Source organism: Patella vulgata, chromosome 2 (assembly GCF_932274485.2).
Source record: "Patella vulgata chromosome 2, xgPatVulg1.2, whole genome shotgun sequence".
In the NCBI taxonomy this organism is placed as follows: Eukaryota; Metazoa; Mollusca; class Gastropoda; family Patellidae; genus Patella; species Patella vulgata.
The window spans coordinates 19,822,871-19,848,588 of record NC_065880.2 but is presented as its reverse complement, the minus strand read 5'-3'; the positions used below and the strand labels follow the sequence as shown (position 1 = coordinate 19,848,588).

The window sequence follows — 25,718 nt, the reverse complement described above, 5'->3', positions numbered from 1 at the left end:
ACATAAAAGAAATATGCCGCTATGATCCAGACTATGTTGTTAAACTCGTCTTGTAAAGAATCTTTTATACCAGATTAATGTGGACAAGAGAATAATTAACAAGTCTAGTCACACATATTCAGAACGACCGCCAACTAATGAAGTACAACTCACCAATGTCATTCATCTCTAAAGAGTAATTAAAATTAATGTCACTGGTCGTTAACAATGACAGGTTTTCATCGCCAGTATGACAAGATATAGATAAGCCTTGGGGAGATAAATTTATTATATTTTGATGGATATGTTATGGTATTTATAAACAACATAAAAATATATTATTGAATTTGGATAACATGGTCTCTTAAAAACATAACTTTATCTGATAAAATAAATTGTTAAACCCGCTCTTCGCAGTGAACATATAATCTGAAAGGCGAACAGAAGTTAAAAGAGTGCAAACGATTGTCATGGCAACTAAAATTATATACAGGTGGGCCTGTGTAGTTCCGTATTTACATCGCAACAAGTTTCATGAAAATATACGAAACCTATATGTTTACCTAAGGTCCTCATGTGTCTAATCGTTCGGGCAGGAGTAGGCTAAAGTCTAGGACCCATGCCTGGACACTTAAGGATCCCTTGACAGTTTGAATTCTAAGAATAGGCCTATACCAGTCTAAATCTGATATACGGCTTTAGTTCTAACTTAGATATAACTCCTCTACACGGGGCAACTGTTAAATATTTCTAGGTTATCTCTGAATTTTATAGCTTCTCGGGACTATTTTCTATGTTCTTTTATTTGTGTTTGACTGTGTTTTGTTGTGCGGTTTTCTTGTATTATCAATTTAACGGGTAAATAGAGGTAGTAACACACAAATATAATCATAGTGCAGTCTATTTAACATTTTTGGTCAATAGATGATCATCAGTATGAGCGATACAATTCACTTTAAGATACGATGTAATTAACTTTACATTATTATAAAATAAAGTTCTTCGTATTCGTGATGTATTTTATAAATGAGTAGTGAAGACAAATGACTGACATGCAGCTTGATTAATCTACTAGTAGAAGGAAGTGATAGCGTCTCAGTGTAAACTATTAATTCTATGTAGATATGGTTTTCATAGCAACCTTGTACTGGTATATAATTAATCAATTTACCTCGCTCTACCTTCATATCTGCCAATCATGATAATACCATTTGTGCTTTTATCAATACGAAATCAATTTGGTACTAAACAAGTTTCGTAGTCAATGATGGAAATATATATCTAGACGTTTCGTAACCAACAAATGACATTTTTTAATCTTATTTGGTACTATACCATATTGATCCAGTTTCTTGTGCAGGAGGTATCCAGTTTGCTTTTCGAAAGCCCCAAATGTTGATTCAGATAGAATATCTGCTTAGTGTGTGCTTTAGTGTCGACGGAAAGCCTACAATATTTATAGCACGTTGTCCGCATAGTTGTCATATATCATCTGAGCTATATTCCAGGGCCCTGTTTCTCGAAATCTTAACTAAAGATAAAATATAAATTTTAGTAGATACTTCAATTTTGATTGGCTAAGTACTAAAATCAATCTAATATTATCCAATAAAATTACTAAAATTTGGATTTTATCTTAGTTATAATTTCGTGAAACATGCCCCCGTTCTCTTTGTTATGTCTATTTTTTTTTATATGGAACAATTTTCTTTAATTCACATTGGATACATGTAAATTGTCGCGAACGGTATCGTGAATGAACTGCATATTAAACTATCTTGGTGGTCCACCACTGCACTGGGTAGTATTTTTCATTATTGACTGCCAAATCCATTTGGAGAGATTCCATCATTACCGTGTAGCTTTATTTCACTAGCAAATTATCATGATTATATTAATTAAAAATATAAACAGACTTGATTGTTTTTGAAACGATCTTCTTTCACTCTATACATTCATGCACATATTATATTATTCTGTATGTGCAGTAAGTATCAGTTTTCTGTCTAACTTAATTCTGTTCAGCTAATACGATTCAGTGCGTAAATGTATTATCTAGAATTGTCTTGATATAAAACGGGTCTATTTAGATATTACATCATAATTGTGATCACATGTTGAAAATTAAGCCCCAGATTGCCTAGTGGCAAAAAAAAAACTACACAAAGATATCTAACTCACCTTCAATTGATTTCCTCAGGGAAATATCTTCAGCCATTATCAAAATCTCGCTTTTCCATTATTCTCTACAGATTTCTGAACTCTATGTGTCTTCATCTGAAAATAACTCATCTTCAACCGCCAGGATATTCTTCATATACCGAATTACTCAAAAGACTACATTTTCTTTTACGTCAAAATAAATAAATTCCGTCACATAGTTAACGAAGATGTTGTTAACACAATAACTTAATAAGATTTTGTATAGGATAAAGCGTTGATTATTTAAATTACCCCGTGGGGACTAGAGGGTTAAATAAACTCTACAGAAGGTCATTTATCAAATACACTAGAGCTTTTTATTGTCTACCGAATTCTTGTTCGTATTTTTTGGCGAAGTTAATACAACTTAATATTACGCGTTATTATATGTCTATAAAATATGTTTTCTTGGGAGAAGCCATCATTTTAATAACGATTTAATGCTCATTTAGATAGATGTTTAATTAAAGGGGCATTGGGTAATATTAAAGACCTGACAGTTCCCGCTATAATAGTTTAAAAACAAAACAACAGATAATTAAAAGGGAATATGTTGAAAATTTCAGTCAAATTACTTCACTCTGAAATTAGTTATCGGCGATACAACTACAGCGTAGCTTCGATTGTCATTGCTACCGTTGTTATCCATTTTTACGTTAAATCATCAACCGCAAAACGTATTTAAATCTACTTAATATCGGAGCCATTCGATGGCACCGAGAGTTGATTATGATCTTGGTAAGTTTATGAATGTCTAATTAATAATTTATATTACATTTAAGGCCTAAAGAAAGACCGGCAATAGGCAGTTTAGTTCTTGCATAATGCATGTTTAAAGAATGGGATATAACGTTACGACCACTATGTTGACTTTGGGTTATATGTTGGAAATTGTCTTTCGATGATCATCATGTCCAAAGAGAATATAATTTCAATGAATTTTGAAGTACCTCAGGCATTTGTTAGCTTGTCTGATTGTAATTTAACGTTTCTTATTGTTTTAAATGTCAAGTAGACATATTTACACATTACTAGACAGTGACGGAACTACCACGTTCGACAGTTACTGCCACCAAACGATTATCTCAACACGAATAGAACTAGTTGCTATATTAAATATAACTAGAATCACATTTCTTTGTCTAGCCTGACTTGGAATATTTGATTGGTTAAATTATGGTATAAAAATTGTTCACATTGTTATTCAAACAGTGTGTCATATCGGTTTCGCAATAACAGAATTGCTCAATCAAGAGTTGGCGGTGTTTAAATTGATGTGTATCGTATGTACTAGTTCCTGGTGTCTGACTATCACTGAATTTTTGATGGCTATTGTGAAGAGTCAGAAAGATTTAAAAGCCGTGGTTTTTGTCATTTTCTCTTTGTAGTTCGAGGGGTTCAGTTTGCAAGATACGACAAAATCGAGATCCCGTGGAGATTACGTGGCAACCACGCTGCCTGGTCAAAATTTCACTCATAGCACATTGGGGTGCGTATATCCTGTCTTCATTAGCCTAGTTGGTGCAGAAAAGTAAAGGTTCAGAGTCCAATTTCAATGACTTAAATATGCATTATGTAAGATTTACATAAAGGGCTGGCCATTCTTGCTATTATAGTAATTATTTACTGCTATCAGTTATGACCAGTTAAAACAAGCAGTTGTCATGCAAGAAATGGATGGGGAAGAGGTAAAATCAAATAGGACTCATCATCTCATTCAAGAACATTTGATCCTTAACATATTTCTATAGCTCTATCTAATGTGAGGTCTGAAGTGTACCAAGGTCGAACTCAAGAATCTTTGATCCTTAACACATAGTTTAAGATTCGTTGTAAAAGGTCTACAAATTTCGTTCATATCTCACATTTTGTGTAAAAGACAGGCGCAGTTGCGCACGAAAATTAAACTCGCCCAAGAACTAGTGATACTCATTTCAAGTTTCATCAAATTCATATAAGATTGTGACTTCTAGATGGTCCACAACCTGGGTATTACATGCTTTTATTATACTATTTTGTAAAGTGGTGTGGCTATTTGACGGGAAGTTTCTTTCCGATTTTCAGGAAATAATTATCGTTCTGACTATCCCTCATCGTCAATCTTCAAACTAGTCATATCTCATTTGATCCATTTGGCATAAATAGCTGAACGTGTAAGATCAATTAGTGATCAATAGGGGGTTATACAAATTGTCATACACCGGCGATAAAACCGTGATAATATTATGACCTGCTAGTCACGTCATATCTCACTGATGGTTCCGCATAGGAAATGTGGGTAATTACAGTCTCAACTATAGATTAATTGAACAATAGGCACATATATCTGGAATAACATTATTTGACATGGGCCATTAAAATTGTTGGGTATTCTGTTACTATTGGAACATGTATAATAAAGCTAATTGTCATATAATTTTTTTTATCTTTTTCAGTATTTCTACAATTCTACTTACCGTAAATCCGATTCCAACTGTTGCTGAGAATGCACCAGCTTGGAACTTGCCCTGATCAAACTGCACCAATAAACTGGTTTTACCAACTCCACTATCTCCTACCAATATCGTCTGAAAAGTGAACAGAAATATATATAACTTGAAATAACATGACAGGTAGAATTGAGTAAATCATGCTAGATACTATATGTACAGATTTTTTTTAAAATTTATACATAAACATTCACAAGCGTGTTCGTTTGATTATGCTATCAAATAGCCAAGACATCTTCAGAACTTGATTCTAACGCTTAAACTTACACACTGACATCAGAACATTTGTTAAGGGAAGTAAAAACGTCTTACAAAAACTCTGACATGTAGATTATTTTCAAGACTTTGGAGACAAGGCAATAACTTCTGATAAATAAGAAGCGTGACCCTAAAATCCAAAACTATGATTTACAGGGTTTTCATGGGATTTTAGTGACAAGGGGAAATAACTCTGTGTTTGGCTTCTCTTAAACAACCCCTGGCCAGCGCAATAACACAGCGAAAAGTATTGTGTTAAGTGCAATAGGCGTATCAAATGTAGATATATTCTCAAAAAGGAGATTGTCCGAAACATGCCAAGGATTACCAGCGACTTTAACAAACAACAAATCGACATTGTATAGAGCTTTTTGGCTATAATATTGGAGCTGTCTTCAAGAGTAAAGCGATGAATCAGCTCATTGGTTTGCGGTAGATTGAATTGTCTGGTAGACTTCTATGTAAACCAGTGTATTATATAAATGATTGTTCTGTATTGCGTGATATTATAAAAACTGACGTCACTATAACAATGTTATAGCTCAAGATAATAACATTCTCTAGCTACAGCTTCCACTTCAAGCAATAAATTTCCAATTTCACTTTTCATACGCACTATTTGAATAATTCGACTTGAAGAGCAATTTATACAGAATATCTTTGACTGCCTTTGGCTTCCAATGAATATTTTGACAGTTAGAGTTTCAAGAAGTCTAATCGAAGACAAGCTATTCCTGCAAAAAAGATGTAAAGAGACTTCAGATGAGAAATAGAAAAGCATCAGCAGATTTTGTTTATGAATTTTAAACCCTAATTCCGTTTCCGAAATTACCACAATATGTTTTGATCTGATAGACAAATGAGAAACATCAGATATTGCAGATCTAGTCGGGTCATTGCTAAGAAATCTGAAGCAAACGGGCTGGGAACAATACGCGGGGAGGGTGTCTGCCGAGGCAAGAGAGGTTTTTTTTAAAATTCAGGCATTCCTTAGATTTCTGTGTCTCAAACTGACTATAGACACTGTGTAATATAGGTAAAGAAAACCAAGAAGTCAAAAATACTGCAGAAATTTCAAGGACACTGTACGTCTATTATTTTTCATGATTATTTTGCCTAAATATGTTACTTCTCTTCTCTCAAATAGGATCAAAAACGCATGGGTTTCACTTGATAGCATAATCGGTATTATCCGAATGCTTCTTTATTACTACTTATTATATCAAAAATTGCCCTGGGTCTGGCGATTGGAACGCTTGATACCAGGGCATTAAGATATTCTAGTCGACAGACTTTACTCACGATTATAACACCAGTTTATACCTGCACCACAGTTCTTATTTCATTGGTGGTATCAATTCCAAACAGTTTTAATACAAATGTTTCCTTACTATCCGAATTTGTCGAGCCGGTCACCACTTAATTTTCTTTTATACATGCTAAACTTTCCGTTTTGTCCTGCGGGATTTTGTTTTCTTCAACCCTTTCTTAGATGTTAAATCTGAAAATCAGCTTTGAACAAAAAAATGGACAGGACAGTGTGACAGTCGGTAAAACATATTAATTTACCTGGCATATATAATGATTACTACACAAGCATGTAGTTCAGAATGAATAAACGAAATAGGGTTTAACGTTCTACTGTTTTGCCCTAGCCATGCCTTGTGATATGAGGGAAATTTTGGCCGGACAGCAATTAAATTCCAACTGTCGAGGGACCTCGGTTTTCGTACCATCCGAAGACTAGGCCCTGTTTCTTGCCAGCCCCTCCCCCACCCGGTTACACCACTGACAATGAGAAACCACGCTGAAAAATCCCGGAGAACTTTCTCGGCCAACACGGTGATCGAACCTCGGACCCCCTGGTTAGTGAGCCATGGTGACTCCCTATATTAAAAGGTCAGAAGAATGGAGTAAGTGGAATAAAGATATTATCTAATAAGTATATGCTCGTCAGATCAATAAAGAGATTTTATCAAGAGTAGAGTTGTTATGGCGTCTCTTGATGATTACAAATCTTGACATTCAGAAATTGTATTATTCTTCCATTAAAATAGCATTTGATGCCATAATGACGGTGTTTTAAACAATGTCTAGACATCAGGTTACACGTTTTATCTATTTATTATCTATCTCTAAAAGTGCTACACACAGTCATAATACTTTTAATTATTTATACACAGTACAGTGCTTATATTTTATATATTTCACCATAAATGTTATATTACTGTTTATGACCATAAATGTTATATTACTGTTTATGACCATAAATGTTATATTACCATACAAGTCAACAACAATACATCCAAGTGTATAAATAAAGCTGCATTTTGAAAACTTAAACAGGTATAAAATTATTCATAATAACACAACTTTATGGATTTACTACTTCTTGGTTTATTACATGCAACGTTTCAATACTCTTACAGGTATCTTTATCAAGCAATGATCAATAATGAATAACAACTCTACATTTATAGTACATCCATGAGTAAGAACCATTTAACAATAAAAACATAACATTAATTAAGACTATAACAACAAACATTTCCCTTTGAGTATGGCTTTACCATTTTTCTTCAATCTAAGGTGTTAAAAGTGGGGATTGAAGCCACCGCCTAAGCTAAAATGCAATCAAAACCCATTAACCACACCATCAAATATTTAATATGACTAATTTAAATACATTATGCATAATTAGTTAGGTTGAACCCACCCCCTCTTGCTCATACATTTACCATATTATTATATAGAAAATTTTTTAATTATTGTTCCAATAGAACAAATAAATAAGTTATAGTAGCCTTTATAAATAATAGTTCCACTGATAAATAAAATTTTTAATTTCCACTCCACTGATACGAATAATAACTTATAGATCCACTCCACTGATAAAAAATTATTTTAATTTTACTTCACTGATAATTGATACTTATGGTATCCTATTGTATAATACTTATAAATAGTTCCAATAATGGATAATAACTTGCTTAACAAAATAATTCATTCCATACATTAGAAATGGCTCTTCCATTGTCTTTATTCATTTTTGGTTTTTGTCTTCGGATTTCTAATGCTTCCCACAAAACTCTTTTCTTCCATACTTTAATATTTTTGGTAAGCACCTTGGTGTTGTCCCATTCTATGTTATGGGTAGGATTGTTTATAATATGTTCGGCTACTGCAGATTTGTTTGGTTCCATACGTCTAGTTGCTGCTTTGTGTTCTTTGAGTCTCACTGATAATGGTCGGCATGTTTCGCCTATGTAAATGGATTTGCAATCGCATTGGATCTGGTAAACTATACCCTTTGGGTCCACTGTTGGTATTTTTGTTCTCCCATGGGCGTTGATAAGTGATTTTAATGATATCCCCCCACTAAATGTTACATCTATTTGCAATCTAGTTAGTAATCTTTTAATTTTATAACTTGTTGGGCCTATAAATGGAATGTTGATATGAATTGGAGCCTTTTCTTTACCTGTCACGTTTGGGGCTTTGTTCAGTTTTTCTGTGGTACTATGAATAACTTTTTTGACAAATTCTAATGGGTAGTTGTTGTTTTTGGTTAGAGATTCAGTAATATGTTCAATTTCTCCTTCAATTTTGTCATCAGTGCAAATATTGTGAGCTCTTCTGGTAAGTATCGAAACTATTCCTGCCTTGGTTGTTGTTGGGTGGGCTGAAGTGAAATTAATGTATTGATCTGTGTGAGTCGGTTTTCTATACACTTTTGTAGTTAATTTATCATCATTTCTATCAATTAGGATGTCCAAAAAGGGTAGTTGTTTATTATTTTCTTCTTCAACTGTAAATTGTATCCGGGGATGGATTGAGTTGAGGTGGTGGAGTAGTAGTTGGTGATCTTCCTCTTCCTTCATAACAACAAACACATCGTCCACTTTCCTAAGCCAAATACTAGGTTGGAATGGGGATACTATCAGGGCATTTTGCTCAAAGGCTGTCATATATATTTCGGTGATAACTGGACTTATTGGTGATCCCATTGGTAAACCATGGATTTGTTCAAACACTTCATCTTTCCAAGTAAAATATGTAGATGTAATACATAATTGTAATAATTTCATTATACTATCCGGACTATAAAATTGTCATCGGATGTTCTAAAAGAGTAAGCACATCGTAATTTGTAAATCATTTTAATTTCTCAATGCATAAATATGTATGGTTTAAGTATAATTGTATATGTGTTGTACGACCTGAGGACATTTATTAAGGGCAGAAGTTTGTTTTTGATTTGATGTATTTCAGAATAAATAATTTAAAATAGTTGATTTATTTTAACTGTGCGTATTTTTATATACGTCCACATATATATTTCTTTCTTCTAAATAAGATTTTCAAACATTTCGGCTTTCAATTTATATATGCCCACATATTCATGTGGACGGGACGGGACGCGACGCCCCTATCCGCCCGTGTGTCCAGTTCGTGTGTCCGTCCGTCTGTGTGTCCGTTCACATTTGTTTGTGGACCCTTCACAGGTCTCAATTTTTATCCGGTTTTAACGAAACTTGAAATATGGGTGTATATCTAAAGGATCTCGTATCGAACTGTAACTTCCAGGATTATTACCCCTTATTGTACGAAAAATCACGCTTTATTTTAAAAGCCGTTCAAATATATTAACGTTACATCATTATCATGGTTGAGTTCGAATTTCATGATTATAGGATCGACACTTCTCGTCAAAATGGCCACTCCCCTTTACGCAAATAGTTGAAAAGCATGTAATACATATACCAAAGTTGTGGGTTCCCTAGAAGCCACAAGGTTTGACTAATTTAGATGGAACTTGGATTATGTTTTAATGATCAAAAGATCTCAGATGAGTTTGATTTTGGTGCGCATCGGACCATCTCGGAGTTATAACTTCTGCTTTTTACGCAAAATATAAGATATGTACAAAATTTGTGGACCTTCCAGATCATCAGACGAAACATTACATATTTGTTAAGGATCAACAGATCTTGGACAATCCGGATTTTGATGTGCATTGGAATTTCCGTTCTGGAGTTATGGCTCTTGTCTTTTAACGCAAAATGTGAAACATGTACCCAGATTGTGGGCCCTCCAGAGGCCACATTAATCCGATTTAGATGGAAATTAAAACTTGTGTTACGAATCAAAAGATCTTAGATGAGATTAATTTTGGTGCACATCTGGCCTCCCATTCTGGAGTTATTATCCCATTCTCGAAAACCTTGTGATCGCACAAGGCGCTATATTTTTTAACAGATTTCTTTTTCAAATTTGGTTGGATTCATTGGGGTGACGAGAGAAAGAACCATGTCGATAATTATTGTCCAGTGACCTATTCAGAGTTATGCCCCCTTAACCGAAAACTTTGTAAATGTGATAGTAACCAAACTTTTTAACTGATTTTTTTCAGGTTTGGTGTGAAGCATTGGGTTCTGAGAGGACAAACCCTGTCGATATTCAGCTTTAGGCAACCTTGCATTCCGGAGTTACCCCACTTTGCCTAAAAACATTCTGAACGCGACAAAGGCTGCAGTTTTAAACGGTTTTATTTCAAATTTGGTGCGTAGCATCGGGGCCACGAAAGGACGAACTCTAATGTTTCTTAAGTTACCGCCCTTTTCCCAAAACCTTGTGAAAAGAAATGTCGCGGTCAATTTTAGCAGCAACTTTTTTGATTTATTACGTTGTTTTTTTTTCAGTTAAAAATTTCACGTGTTTGTTTCGGTTAAACTTAAACAACTTCTGTGTCCCATCAGATTCCTGGTAGAAAAGAACCCCGGGATTTTTCAAACCCGGTTCTCGCGTTTTGGGTAGCATCTCCTCTCCTGTCAAATCTTTCCGATAAAATATTCTTGACAGTTGGAATTGGGACAAGAATACGTCCTAAAGTCACCTACTGGCCATTGTACACGTGACCATAGAAAAAAAATAACACTATGTAATTCTCAAAATGGTCGAGGTATATCATTTCATTAGTTTCTATTAAATGCTCTAGTACTTTTCAATTTTTGGATACTGTTATATATTTGATGGCAATACAGATTGCAGGGCCGGCGGAAGCAATTCTTGATTGGGGTGGGGGATGGGGGACTTCCATCGTAGCACTTTAAACAAGGGTCCAGGGACCGTCTAGGGTGTCTAGATCGCCAGGGACGCTTTCTAGGCGATTCCAGGCTTGTAAAATTACTCAGCAGTCAAGTGAAGAAGTTTTTATTCTTTTTTAAATCTCTTTCCATGAAAGCACTGCAGTCGATGGTTCTTCCTGTGATGCTGAACTGGACAAATATATACATAATAATACCAAGGTTGTGGACACTCTAGAGGTCACAATTTTTATCCGTTCAAATATATCAGAGTTACACCATAATTATGGTTGAGTCCAAATTTCTTGAAAATCGGGCCGGGGGGGGGGGGAATGGTTAGCACGTGCGCGCTGTATCATGAGGCCTGTCATTGAGTTAACTGGCGTGGTTACGAATCCCCGGTTGAACGTGACAAGGAGTAGGGTTGCCTGTCCAACCTCGTGGGTTTTCTCCGGGTTCTCCAGTTTCCTCCCACTGCTAAAGACCCCTACGCGCAAGCGAATTATTAAAATAAAATTAAACCATATGTTAGTCCCGAAATGACGTAGTCTGTGTCGAGTGGACGTTAAACCTCATTTCTCTCTCTCTTCTTGAAAATCGGACCGAAACTTCCCGTCGATTGGCCGCTACCACTTACGCTAATAGTGTACACGAATGTAATACGAAGGTTGTGGACCCTCTAGAGGCAACATTTTTTATCTGATTTCGATGAAACCTAAAACAAGTATTGAGTGTCACTACTTCATGGATGAGTTCAAGTTTGGTGTGCATCCGTTCTGGAGTTATGCCCCCTGCCTTTAACGCAAGGGGGGGCTCTTATCCCAGTGATCAGTATAGTGCATAGCAAGTTTTTTCTTCTGAAAGTCTACGTTCTACTTCTAGAAGTCTCATTTTTATGGTAAAATCAGGCCAAACCCAGTTACTTACGTCACTGTATCTAACTGAATAGTTACTTATGTGCAATAACCTGATTAAAAGAGTACTTCCGGCCAAATTATTGTGGGGTGGGGAGGGACGGGGGTGGGTGTGGGTGGTAAAGCCTCCCCTAGCCCCCTACTCAACCGGACCTGCAGATTGTCGTCAAAGTATAAAGAGTTACTACTCATTTATCAAAAACAATCTCAGCTTCAGATAGAATGCTGGTCATTATATTCTTCTGAACAATGAATTTCTTCTTTTAATGATAATTATGCTCTTAATTTAATTTAGACAGTGATGCCGCCATCAATACAATGCATTTTAGACTAAGTGTGACGTCATACAATATCCAACATATGGCTTCATTTTGTCCTTAAATGCATCAAAAATATTCAACAGAATCTGATAATAAAGAAATCTAGAATGTTTGTAAACATGTTAAAACGTATAATATATAATTTACACAGCCTAGCTACCATATGATGGTGGTCCGCTTTGATAAATGTTCACTTAAGCAGCTTGCGTGGCAATTCAATAGATGTATCAAGGGAGAAAACTCTCCAATGACTAAAGAAAATTATTGTTCCACCAGGCCACAGATCAACAATGATTTCCCCATTGACTTTAATATTAATTCTAGTCTGTTAGACCGGCTCTAACTTTTCCCCAAATTTTCTATGGGTAGAACGCTTTCTACCACAGATGGAGCCACATGCGGCAACCTCTTGCCCAAAAGCACGTATGAGGTTCATCATGAAAAACTTTGAGATACACAAGATGGAAGTAGTGACATACAAAAACTAATAAACAGATAAAATAAACATTTCAAAAAAACCAACCTCTTAACTCTGTTATCCTTCCACCTCAAAATCATGAATATTCAACAAAGCCTGGTAGCAATTGTAATTTCAACCCCCTTTCCTCCGATTATACAACAAAAATCGCCATGCAAAGGGTTAAAAGGAGAAGGGGATTAAGGCCCTAGATAGAAGGGAACAATAGGTCGTCTAAAAGATGACAAAGCCCCTATGAATTTTTACATGCTGCTACAGCCCCCCCCCCCACCAAAAAAACACCCACACAAAATAAATTAAGAAACTCCAATCAATAAAAATGATCAACAATGGGCACGTTATTCAATCGAGTTCATATACCTGCACTATTATTGTATTCTTGATGCTAAACACACGTCTGTCCAATTGAAAATTTACATGTGATAAAAAATTATACAGGTATATGAAACAAAATGGAATATTTATTGAGCTTGATGGTCAATGTTCAGCCGGAATAATCAACGGTGAGTTCGTTTTGCCCAATTGCCAATACCACCAACTGCCAAAAATGCGTCTTATTGATCGAGATAGAAGGCATCATTAAAATTCAGAAATGTACCTCCTGATTTACTGGAACGAAATAAAATGTATTACATCTACTTATTAGACACGCGATGTAGTTTAAGTCTATAGGCTAGAGTAACTAAAAATCTGTCTAATTATTTATTGAGAGTGGTCTACATATTTATTTATTAACTACCTCAGGAATAAATTCTTGACTTCGAAATAGAAAAGTTGTCTAATTGATTCCAATTGTAAATATTCTTGCGGAGCATAGCTGGTAAATATGTTCGATTAGCATATTATGGGTTTGCTTAGAAAAACTTTACTTATTAGTATTACTTTATGCCTAAACTCGTGGAACTGTAAAGTTTCGTCCAATTTGACAAATTTTCTCGTAACGTTTTTGCCTTCTGCCTGCAATTATCTTTGGTTGGATATGTTCTATGCAAATCTCCTACACTATTATAGATATTTGTTCACCAACCGGACAGAAGGTGGCTGGGTGGTCAATAATAATAAAACAAATTTTTTAAAGGAGTACAATAGGATGAGGTTAGTAACATATTCTCAAATACGTAGATATAATAAATTTTATTTAGTTCCAATAAAAATCAGAAACCACATAATTATATGTTGTTTGTTTAACGAAGCCTTCAATCTCGATCAAAATGAAGCATTTTTGGCAATTGGCAATTTTGGCAAAACAAAGGCCAGGAATAATCAACAAGTTGTACATATCATACACTTTCAATTACGATTAGATTTCAATCGAGTAAAACCTTCGCAAAATCAGGTATTCTGCATTAATAATTTAGAATTAATCAATCCTAACCAGATGACCTTAAAGCTCAAATCTCTGTACAATTATCAGTTTAATTCTCTAATTTGCTAAACGTGATTAAAATTGTGAGACAGGAAATGGTTGATGTACATTAATGGCAGCTAGGTGTTTATCTGGTACTTGAAATTGTGGTGAGCTTTTAGTATTACGCTGTCTGTACAAATCATCATTTGGTGTAAGTCCCATCCATAATGTTAATCTAACATTAACCATTGATTTATTCTCTGTTGTTGCTGAGAGGTGAAGTTGTCCACGATTGATATGCAAAGCTACATCCTAGGGCTATTAACTGATTTAATGAAAGTGCAGTACTTAAAGGGCAGCATTGCTCTTGGTATTAACACAAGACAATTAACATTTGAAGGTGAATTTATTATAATGAACAGAAATGAAATGAAATGAAATGAAATGGGGTTTAACGTCCTACTGTTCTGCTCCTATACTGGGCTAATGAAGACGGGCATAAGCCATACAGTGTTCTATGGGGGAAATTTTGCCCGGGCAGCAGCGCTACGGCCTTTTCTTATATCGAATTCCAACTGCCAAGGGATATTTTACGTGCACGCCAATATGTACACGGGACCTCGGTTTTTCGTCCCATCCGAACGACTAGACAGCTGTCCTTGTCAGGCCCCCCGTCCTGCATCACTGACAAGGGGAAACCACGCCGGAAAATCTGGATGAACATTCTTGGCCAATGCAGGGATCGAAAACTCGACCTCCAGGTTAGCGAGCCAGCGTCTTACCCACTTAGCCACGTGATCTCCTATAACGAACAGTAAGTTGGGCACAAATAATTTATTAAAATTGGAATTTTAAAAGATGCAAAATGTGTGAGCCTCACCCACAAGAACCATCGCACGGAAAGGAAATAAATTGTCATGGGCATGGACCACAATATGGATCTATACATAGGATAATTTTTATTTTAAAACAAACACGAAACTTATGTGGTAGCGGGTTAAACGTACAACCCAAATATTATCATTAATTGTTTTATAGTGAGAAAACGTCCGTGTGTAAATCTTATAATTGAATTATCTTTCTTTACTGTCACTCTAACTAGCGCAACTCTAACAGACAGTGTCTTTTTTAATTAAAGTCAAATTTTAATCATATAGAGGGGAAAATAATGTTTTTTAGTGTAAATCGAATATCCGCCGCCTGGGATTTATCATGTTGGTAATTGATTTTCTAGTACAAGGTCTACGACTGTTTCATCAGAATGTAAATGAATCAAGACTATTTCTTACAATCTGTATCACTATGAGTCATGGTCTGAATTTTAGGATTTTAATTTAAATACTGATGCTGTTAAATTCAGTGTTGACCATTGAATACCGGAATCTGGTAATTGAGAATCAGACGATCGAGGTAAGAGTAAATTACTTTAGTCTAGACGTGTAAAATGAAGCTCCCAGGTCCCCACCTACCTACGGTGTTTGAGAAAATAATGCGGCATACAAATATGATTTACGCCAATTTGATCGGTGTTCGTTTAGGGAATAGACAAATTTCTCTTTGAGAGTAATTCAGAATACATCACGCGAGATATTCAAAGTCACAAAAAGTAGGGAATGTTCAAGTAGAATGAAAAATAATCATCATAGCAGGCTTTTACAGGGTAAAACATTTGTTACCATATAAATCTTTAAGAACATGTATACTAAGGTTAACGGTGTCGATCCAATCATTTTCAACAGTAACAAAGCTAGCTGTGATACTGGGGCAAAATTATAAAGTCTTTAGTAGGGAGCCGGAACAACTCAGACTGCCTATGCTCATTGTGCATGTAGTAGATCCAATTTCACCCACCCTTAAGAGCTCCGCCGAGTTCATGGTTAAATTTTCATATTTTAACTTCTACCCTACCTAGCCTGACCGATAGGTGTTCTTTTGGGTAGGGGGAGCTTATAAGACATTAGGGGGTATGGCAAGTCTGTATCTGGTGCCGCTGATGTGGCGAAAGCCAACCCGTGTAGGATGGGTCCATTACGTTCCTTTCTTGAACACAAATTCAAAGCATGACGCTGAGCAAGGAAGGAGTTTGGAATCTTAAGTCATATTCTAACTAACAATATATATTATAAGCTGTTAAACCCGCTATCGAAAGTTGTGCACAGAAAATAGATCAAACAGTAATCGACTTTTGTAAATATTTCGCCGACAAACGTTATCGAACGGTGATACTCTTTTTGATGTGTGTGTGTGTGGGGGGGGGGGATACAACTTTCAGCATAAAAGATCTGGGATGTATATTTGGTAATTAATTCCACTTTCGATCAGTGTATAAAAATGTGCTATTTGAAAAACTGACAAAAACAGGCTTTATGGTTATCCTTAGGTTACCCCTTAAAGATAACCCTACACCGCGCTATTATTCATACTGAACACAATGGATAGATTTCGATACATCACAAAATGGCGTGAAAATGTAAAAAATATCACATGCTACTTCACATAATTTAAACTTGTGACTCTATACATTAACCTGTTGGCGATAAATTCACTAACAAAAAGTTGAGTTCATTCATTTACGGTATGAAGACTGCAACTTTATCTCGGACGATGTAGTTTATATAAATTGTAAAAAAAAACCCTCCAACAAATAAATCTCTCGGATGTGTAGTAAATAATGGGAACTTTTATTTAAATAACATCGTTATGTAAGATTGATGACGTATTTTAACAATATAATTATAAAACATACTACCTTATAATAAATCTCGTTTCATTGACGTGCCAATTTTGAAAACAAATGATCAACATACAGTATTGCAGGCTCTCAAAAACTCAATAACTACACATTTAAATAAATGTATAGCATGCTTTACGTTGTTTGGAAAAATACAGTTCATTAATACCTCGGTTTCATATCATTCATTATCAATTATTTCAAACTTCAAATGATGATACCACATAAATGAAATGGGATTCAACATCCTATCTTTCTACAGGCTAATGAAAACGGATATAGGTTCTTTGAAAACATAGTATTCATTAATAACGTGGCTTAATAACAATTATAATCAGTTTACTTCGAATTTCAAATTATGATACAACCTACAACATAATTGAAATGACATGAAATAGGATTTAATGACTTTTTTCTTGCACCAGACATGCTATTGAAGACGGGTATATGCTACCAGTTTGCTAAGGGGCCAATTATTCCCAGACAGCGGCGTTTTTCCCTACTGTTCGTCTAATTTCAACTGTCAAACGACTAGACGCTATTCCTTGTTAGGACCTTCCTTAAACCAACTCCTTACCCACTGTGTCAACGTGCCCCCCACCCCCTAAATTTTCTAAATTAAATAAACAACAAAGAAACCCTCGCTTTTAAAGAGAAGATCCTATTTGAGGCAACGTGGATAGTTCCAAAACAGCACCAAGATGAAAATGTCAACATAATATACCAATATACTGTAGTTCCTATAAATTTTAATGAGACTGTATCAGTTTACACCAGTTTCCAATATATAATTCAATTCAATGTAGAATGACGTTTTAAGAGAGTGATAATCATTACCGCCTTACCAAGCAAAATATATACATATAGTACTATTCATTCAATATTCTTCATGCATTCCCTTTTAGTTCATAGTCTGAAATATACCTATGAAGTTCTAATTATATATGTAATACATATGGCATAAGGGCTACAACAAATCATATACTAACAAACAACACCCCCACACACGTGGTATCGGGGATTCGGGAAGCACGAAGCATACCCTACCGTATGCATGATTCCGCTACAGCTGGTCAGAATATTGGATACAATGCAATTTGGGATAAATGGTTAAATAAATTTGGCACAAACGAAAAAGGGCTAAAACAAAGCATAAACTATCAAACAACACCCCCTTCACACGTGGTATCAGAGATTTGGGAAGAAGGAAGCATACCCAACCGTATGCACGATTCCGCTACAGCTGGCCAGAATGTCAGAATGCTGGAGCCAGTGCAATTTAGAAAGAATGACCAGGGAAAATTGAGAAAAACGAACAAGGACAGCAAGGGCAGTTTGAATTTATGGTTGATAAATTTTTAGACATATAAAATCATATAGTTATTAGTTTCAACCATGTCAGTAATTTACGATTAACCAGTAGTTAGGTTACTTGGATGATCATTTTCTTTAGTCATAAAATATTGCCTGTTTCATAATTTTATATAGCCCATACATGATTATATTACAAAAAGTTTGTAAAGGATTTCGTCAACTTATTAAATTAGATTTATTGGTAACGTTGTAAGGATTATAAATTCTTCGCTTCTTTTCATGTCGACAATTATAAAACTTCAAAAGATAATATGTTTGTTTTATCTTTATTAAATTTAAAACATAGCATTCTTCTCACATATAAAGATAAATCAATTATTGAGTTTTCTATAATTTAAACTTTTTAAAATAATTCTTCAAAGACATTTCTTTCAGCACACATTAATCATAACATTCATTATTTTACGTGAATAACGATATTATCCCGGTAAGTCGATAAATACATTTATTTTTAACGATTAGAGATATAAAGTTATTCTTGCGAAATAAAGTAAACGAACTTCTGTATTATTTACTTTAATTGTGGGCGTCTTATTATGTGTTTCCTATTTCAGGAACTAATTATTCACACATATTGATTTTTGATATTTCAACGGGAAACATATTTATTGGCCCATGGTGAGCATACATAGCGGATTCTGTAATTACATGAAAGATATTCAGATAATTTTGTCTGTAATGACAATATTCTTCAGATATAGAGTTCTTGTCGATTAATTTTTATCATCTGTTTTATTGCTAGAAATTTCTGACTTGTTTATTAATTTCTTTTCAAGCCTAACATGATTTTCCTTAAATTTAAATTATATGGATACAATGGGTGTCAAACAATGCCAATCCAAGCAGGACAGAATGGGGTTTCACGTTTCGTCAACATAAGAATTCGGTCATTTTTAGACAAACATATGATGATTTCTATTTCAGTGATTACATGTACAATGCAAACGGGGAACGTTACCGGGACAATGACTTTTCCACATACTTTGTTTTGAATTCCAACTACCAAGGGTTCTTTGACGTGCACGTCAATATGTACACTGGTGAACCCCGTTTATCTACGTCTCATCCAAAAAAATAGACGGCACCATCACAACATATCAATCTGGCCATGGACTGCCCGTCAGTACAGTAAATATAGCAGACGAACGTCGGAAACAATATTTCAGCTCATATCATTTACCGCAGATCAATGATTAATGTCGATGGCTGAGATTTCAAACTCGTAAGAAAATGATGCGGGCATCTTATATAACGGCCATTAGTCTACAAGAGACTACAATTTCCTTCTATATAATTTTCAGCTTGTATGTAATTTGATGATCAGTATGTTCAGACGTTGTCCGGATATTGTATTGTACAGAGAAGATAAAACCTAACGTTTATTCACACAGACTTGCAATTTAATTTTGTTAGTTGTTAGTTTGGATTTATTGATTACATGTTTAATGTTGAAAATTCACAGTACAAGAAAAACTCTACACAACTGAATAAACTGATATTCCGTGATATAAAACAAATTACTTAGATTGGTTTTTTCGTATTGGCTATATGTACCAATTCCGTTCGCATCTCAATTACGTCAAATGTTAAAATCTGGGGAGATAATTTTTACCCGGACAACGACGTTTCTGCATAGTCTTTTTCCAATTAGATGTGTCAAGATTTCTATGTCATTCGGGTCAGTCCCGTCAGACTGTAGGACCGCTTCACTTGTCAGGCGATGCACAACATTCTCGATGCAATGGTAACGAACGTTATCGGCCCATCCGTTGCAAATAGAAGACATACACATAGGGATACACGATATCCATTACCGTATTTAAAAAAAACCATAAGTAATACTAATAACGAACATTGTGTAAATAATTTGGGTGTACTAACATAATATTTATACCAATAATAATCATCTAGTTGTTGTAACGTTCTACAGCAGAGTGTTTCATATAAGGACACCACAAAATACACGATAAATCAGTTTTCTGCTTGATTTTGAAGAGAAGGGAACCAAACAGATACGTAACTATATAGTTCTGCTTCACTACAAAACGTACGTCGAGTCAAGGCAGACACCGAGCCAAACCGAACACCGAGTCAAGCCTGGCACCGAGACAAACCGAAAACCGGGCCAAGACAGACACAGAGCCAAACCGAACACTGAATCAAGCCTGACGTCAGACACCTAGCCGACAAGATCCTTCTCGAGATTCGAATCTGGAAAATCCTTTATCTAATCGAGAATCCGACCTATATAACAAATTGAGATTATATCGATTGCAAAGATGTCTGACCATCAAAAATGGCAAATCATATAGCGAGTTATCTTTGATAGGCGTTATTGAATATTGAATGTTTACTTCTGCGTTTAACTGTTAATATTAACAGCGGTAATAATTATATTAATGTAACTTGCAATCAATACGTGAAGATTTAATATTGGCAGTATTAATTAAATAAATAAGAGTTATTGTCACACTGATTAAGATATATATCCTGATTTACTGATGTTTCTGTGGACAACACTGAGATAATCAGATTAATTAACACCTACAGGAACCTTACTGTTCATTAATACTATGACCATCACACAGAGGCCAACTCATCTCATATAAGTTCAATTTCCTCACTGTAGATGTGCAACATGTCAACTATATAATTCAACTTATATTATAGGTCAACATATTATATCTTTTTAAACAGCCAATGCTAATATGTAAGACCCCTTCAGTTTTCAAGATATTGCTGCAAATACAATTGCAAATGTAAGTTATGCTTCGTATTAAAGATTATTAGCCAAAGATTGCATCAAAAAGTAAAGATATTTCACGTTCCTTTAATATTATTTTTAAAAATCCGTCTCTACTTGGAAAGTTTGCTTTTTAAAAGTTAGAGTGACAATTTATGGCCTAGTGGGGGGGGGGGGGGGGGATAGATAACACAGTTAAGATGTGGTTACGTTAAAATGCAGGGTGGGGAGGGTAATTTCAGTTTGTGTATCTCAAGATTTCCATCGTGAACCCGTATGCGCTTGCCTTTTCATAGAATTAGTTTGTGTAACCTTAATGTTATATCCTCATAACATTTATTACAAGTGAACAAATTAATATAGTTATCTCAACCGCCTGGGTACTTGGGATATGCCCTCATCATTTGTGAGGATTGGCATCGGTTTGAATAAAGATGAACGACATACAAGTTTGACGATCAAGTTTCTGGTACTGTTATAGAGGTTTAGGAAGATACTTAGTCACATAAAGAAAATGACTTTTATCTTATTCTGTATTGGGGGATTTAAATTTCCTGGGAAAGTTTGGTTCTAGTTTAATGTTAGTGAGTTGTCCCTTCAAAGTGGAATATAACCCGGAACCAAATCAGCATGTAACGCATTTACTCTAAATAGCTACAAATTGTGTGTAGTGGGTGTGAAAAACAACCATTAATAATATTAAGAACATTGATTTACTAACCAGCTAGTGTTTCATGCATTAATACTTTTAATTTATCTGTATCAGTCATGAAATTAATCAGTATTTTAGCTCTGATATAGCAATAACAGTAACAAATATTGAGTCTAATTCCAAAACACAGAATCCGATTTTCAAGCTCTGTAACTTCGATATGGGTTGTTTGGTTTTAAATATTCGTTAAATACTGTCGCAGGGGATCACGTGGCTAAGTGGGTAAGACGCTGGCTCGCTAGCATGGAGGTCGAGTGTTCGATCCCTGCATTGGCCGAGAAAGTTCATTCAGATTTTCCGGCGTGGTTTCCCCTTGTCAGTGATGCAGGATGGAGGGCCTGACAAGGACAGCTGTCTAGTCGTTCGGATGGGACGAAAAACCGAGGTCCCGTGTACACATTGGCTTGCACGTAAAAGATCACTTGACGGTTGGAATTCGATATAAGAGTAGGCCGTAGTTCAAAATTTCCTCATAGCACATTGTATGGCGTATGCCCGTCTTCATTAGCCCAGGTCAGGAGCAGAACAGTAGGTCGTTAAACCCCATTTCATTTCATTTCATTTTGTTAAATACTGTTGCCAATGAATGTTAACTTTCAAAGCAAATCCCAAGAGATCCCGTGGTTCTATATTGGCTAACCTTTAATTATGTATAACTAGCCATTTCATTGTGCAATGTGACAATGTATGTTAACGTTAATTATTAAATAATGGAGTCTGAACTCTGAATAAATACAAAATAAGCTTTGGGAATTGTCACAGCGTAGCTCGTCTTGTTAGTTATTCGCCGTCAATCGCATTTTCCATTCTACAATATTTATTTCAAGGTGACGTTAAAGGTTATATAGGAGTCTGTAAATGATAAAGACTATATGGCAGTAAACAATATTTTTTTCAGCGTTACACATAACGTTTTTTAGGACTTCGAATTCTGTCTTATGGTTTGGATTGTTCGTACTTGGTTTTATTTTATTTAATGATAAAGTCGATAAATGATAAAGATTATATGAACGTCTGTAAATGATACAGATTATATGCAAGTCTGTAAATGTTAAAGTCTGTAAATGACCAAAATTGTATTGAAGTCTGTAAATGACAAAGATTGTAATGAAGTCTGTAAATGACTAAGATTGTATTGAAGTTTGTAAATGACAAAGATTATATGGTAATCAGGATGTAAATGATAAAGATTGTATTGAGGTCTGTAAATGACAAAGATTGTATGGTAATCAGGATGTAAATGATAAAGATTGTATTGAGGTCTGTAAATGACAAAGATTGTATTGATAAAGATTGTATTGAGGTCTGTAAATGACAAAGATTGTATTGAATTCTGTAATTTATAAAGATAGTATTGAAGTCTGTAATTTATAAAGATAGTATTGAAGTCTGTAATTTATAAAGATAGTATTGAAGTCTGTAATTGATAAAGATAGTATTGAAGTCTGTAATTGATAAAGTAAAATAATCTAATCCTCTGATAAAAATGAATTCCATAATTTTAAATTTTAAGCGAATGTTGTCTAGATATGACAGAACTGAATGAAAGTTCTATACTGATCCACAACTGCTAAGATCAGATTGTATAATATTTCAGGGACAAAGTTATAACACTACATGCCATTTTAAGTCTAATAAATACCGATTTATACTAGAGCTACTCTATTTATAAAACAATATATTTGAATTCTTGAACAAACACATCCATAGTGCAAAAAAATTGGCTGTATTTAAATGAAATATTAATTATTGAACGTTTAACAAACTATATTCTACACAGAACCTGTAATTCATCCAATCATTTTTCTTGTTATTATTTATATTTTATACTTTAAAAGTGTTTGCTTTATTGAACGAGTGTTCAAGTCGATATCCAGAATTTCTCAACTACCTTATAGAATGAATAGAATGACAATCCGTACATCGTAGTTGTTAAACTAATGGTAAATATATGTATGCTAATGAAACGGATGAAAGACAATGACCACAAATCCAGGTATTTCTAATCTTAACTCAAACATTTTTTTTAAGACACCAACACAATTTGTTTCGTGACATATCTTTCCTTTCACAACTTGACAAATTATTCAAACAAAGGGAAATGAAAACACGGAATGCATAAAACTTGTTAATCAGGAAATTCAAAGAAATGGTTATAATATAGCGGCTGGTGAATTAATATCAACGTCTCCCAACCACCAGTTCCATTGATAATATTGCTATAAATCAATAGGACTTAGTTGTATGAATGAGACCTACAAGTCATGATATAAAGGACCAGAACATATTGATTGTTGACATATTTTATTTATAATCTGTGGGATATGAGGGAAGAGATTGAACTAAGTTAACATATTGGATACAACTGTCCACTGTAAACTAATTTCACGTCTCTTGGCTTTAATCTTGGAATGAACAACAGCCAGGTGAAATCGAATCAAATGGTTACAAGATCCAATCAACTGCAATGTAAGACTGGTAAATGATTTTCGCATGGACAACACATCATGGAAAATGCCAGCCGTACTTCAGTCGATGAAGGTTTATAATACAACTCCGAATCAAGTAGCCCTTATCCACTGGTAAAATGAGATGTATTGAGCAGGTTCTTAATGGATCTTCATCTGAAAAGGTCATTCCCTCCTTAATCCTATTCAGAAATAGTTCGTCGGTAAAATTTTAAAAATATCATCCCTAGACAATGTAATTTTGCCTTCAAATGGTAAAATTACTCTGACGATGATCGTCGATTAGAAAATCTAGTTTCGATTTAATTACATTACATTATATCAAGCATGTTCATGTTAGATTGTGTGCTAAGATTGGGATCTATTTATAGGTTCATTGTAATGATACAGGTTTCTTCCAGTAAAATAATTATAGACTGAATAAGAAGATATTCGAAACGACGATCCTATGATTATTGGATTTTTTTTTACTCGAGCCTATGCGGGTTGTTATATAGACTAAAGCGATGATTGCATTTTTTAAACTCTTATGTTTAAACTATGTTAAAATAAAGCCTTAAAATACATGGCATCTATACACAGTCCTAGAGAGAGAGAGAGAGAGAGAGAGAGAGAGGTGGAGAGGGGAGGCTTGTACGTGGTAAGTAGTAGTATGGCCTGCTTAACAGCGTACGTGTTTTTCTTGGTCCTCTGGTTTCTTACTATACGCACAGGCAAATCAACGAAATAAAGATAGTCACACAAAAAATGCAATACGCCCACACTACAGCTTTGTCTCAACTGCAGCTTATCCGAAAGGAAAACTTGGATGTTGAGCAACTGTGATAAGGATCTTGGAACCCCGATTAATTTAATCACTATGGTTCATCCACTAATGACCCTGTTAAAAGCTATAGCCTCTATAGCGTTCACACAGTTTGGGGCAAAGGGGGAATGATTCAGGAACAAAAGGCTGCGGATTATGATTAGTGATAGGGATCGATGGCTTCATGTAAAATATGAAATAGATCCATTAAATCCTACAGCCTTTATCGGGTTCACAAGGTTTTATTTTTGAAACGGGGGCATAACTCCGATAGGGTTCATCCTTTCATGGTCCCAATATTCACACCAAATTTTACAATTACCTCTTAAAAACTATAGCCTCTATCGTGTTCACAATGGGGGATGACTCCAGAACGGAAAGTCCCAGAACGCTTAATATCGATAGGGTTCATACTGTCATGACCTCAATGTTACCAACCAAATTTGAAAGCAACACATTCAAACTATAGCCTCTATCGCGTTCACAATGTTTACAGAACAGAGGGATTACTCCGAAACGAAAAGTCGCGGAATGCTGAAAATCAAATGTTTTCGGCAAAGACGGCGATAATATGAAGTTAAGGACTATTTCTCTCTTTCCTATACAATGTCCTATAAAAGTAATAATGCCACGCATCCTCATCATAATCTCTGAATGAATTCAATTACAACCCAATAACAGGAAGAAATTATTATTTCAGTTTATGATTGGCCACCATGAGATGTCTACAGCTAATCATCATCTCTTTTATATTGCGATATGAATTCAGTAATAACCCACAATATTTCACCAACTTGAGCAATCAAAATTC

The 25,718-nt window shown here is 34.9% G+C and overlaps 1 protein-coding gene across 2 annotated transcripts in view; it reads right to left on the bottom strand.

The window, feature by feature from the left end:
* Positions 1 to 25,718, bottom strand: part of LOC126810364 (ras-related protein Rab-37) — an 84,981-nt gene that overhangs the window by 47,225 nt on the left and 12,038 nt on the right. For both annotated transcript variants that reach the window (XM_050535379.2, XM_050535378.2), the window contains exon 2: positions 4,638 to 4,748. In XM_050535379.2, coding sequence (XP_050391336.1) covers positions 4,638 to 4,748 — 111 coding nt within the window. The remainder of the gene's footprint in view (positions 1 to 4,637; positions 4,749 to 25,718) is intronic.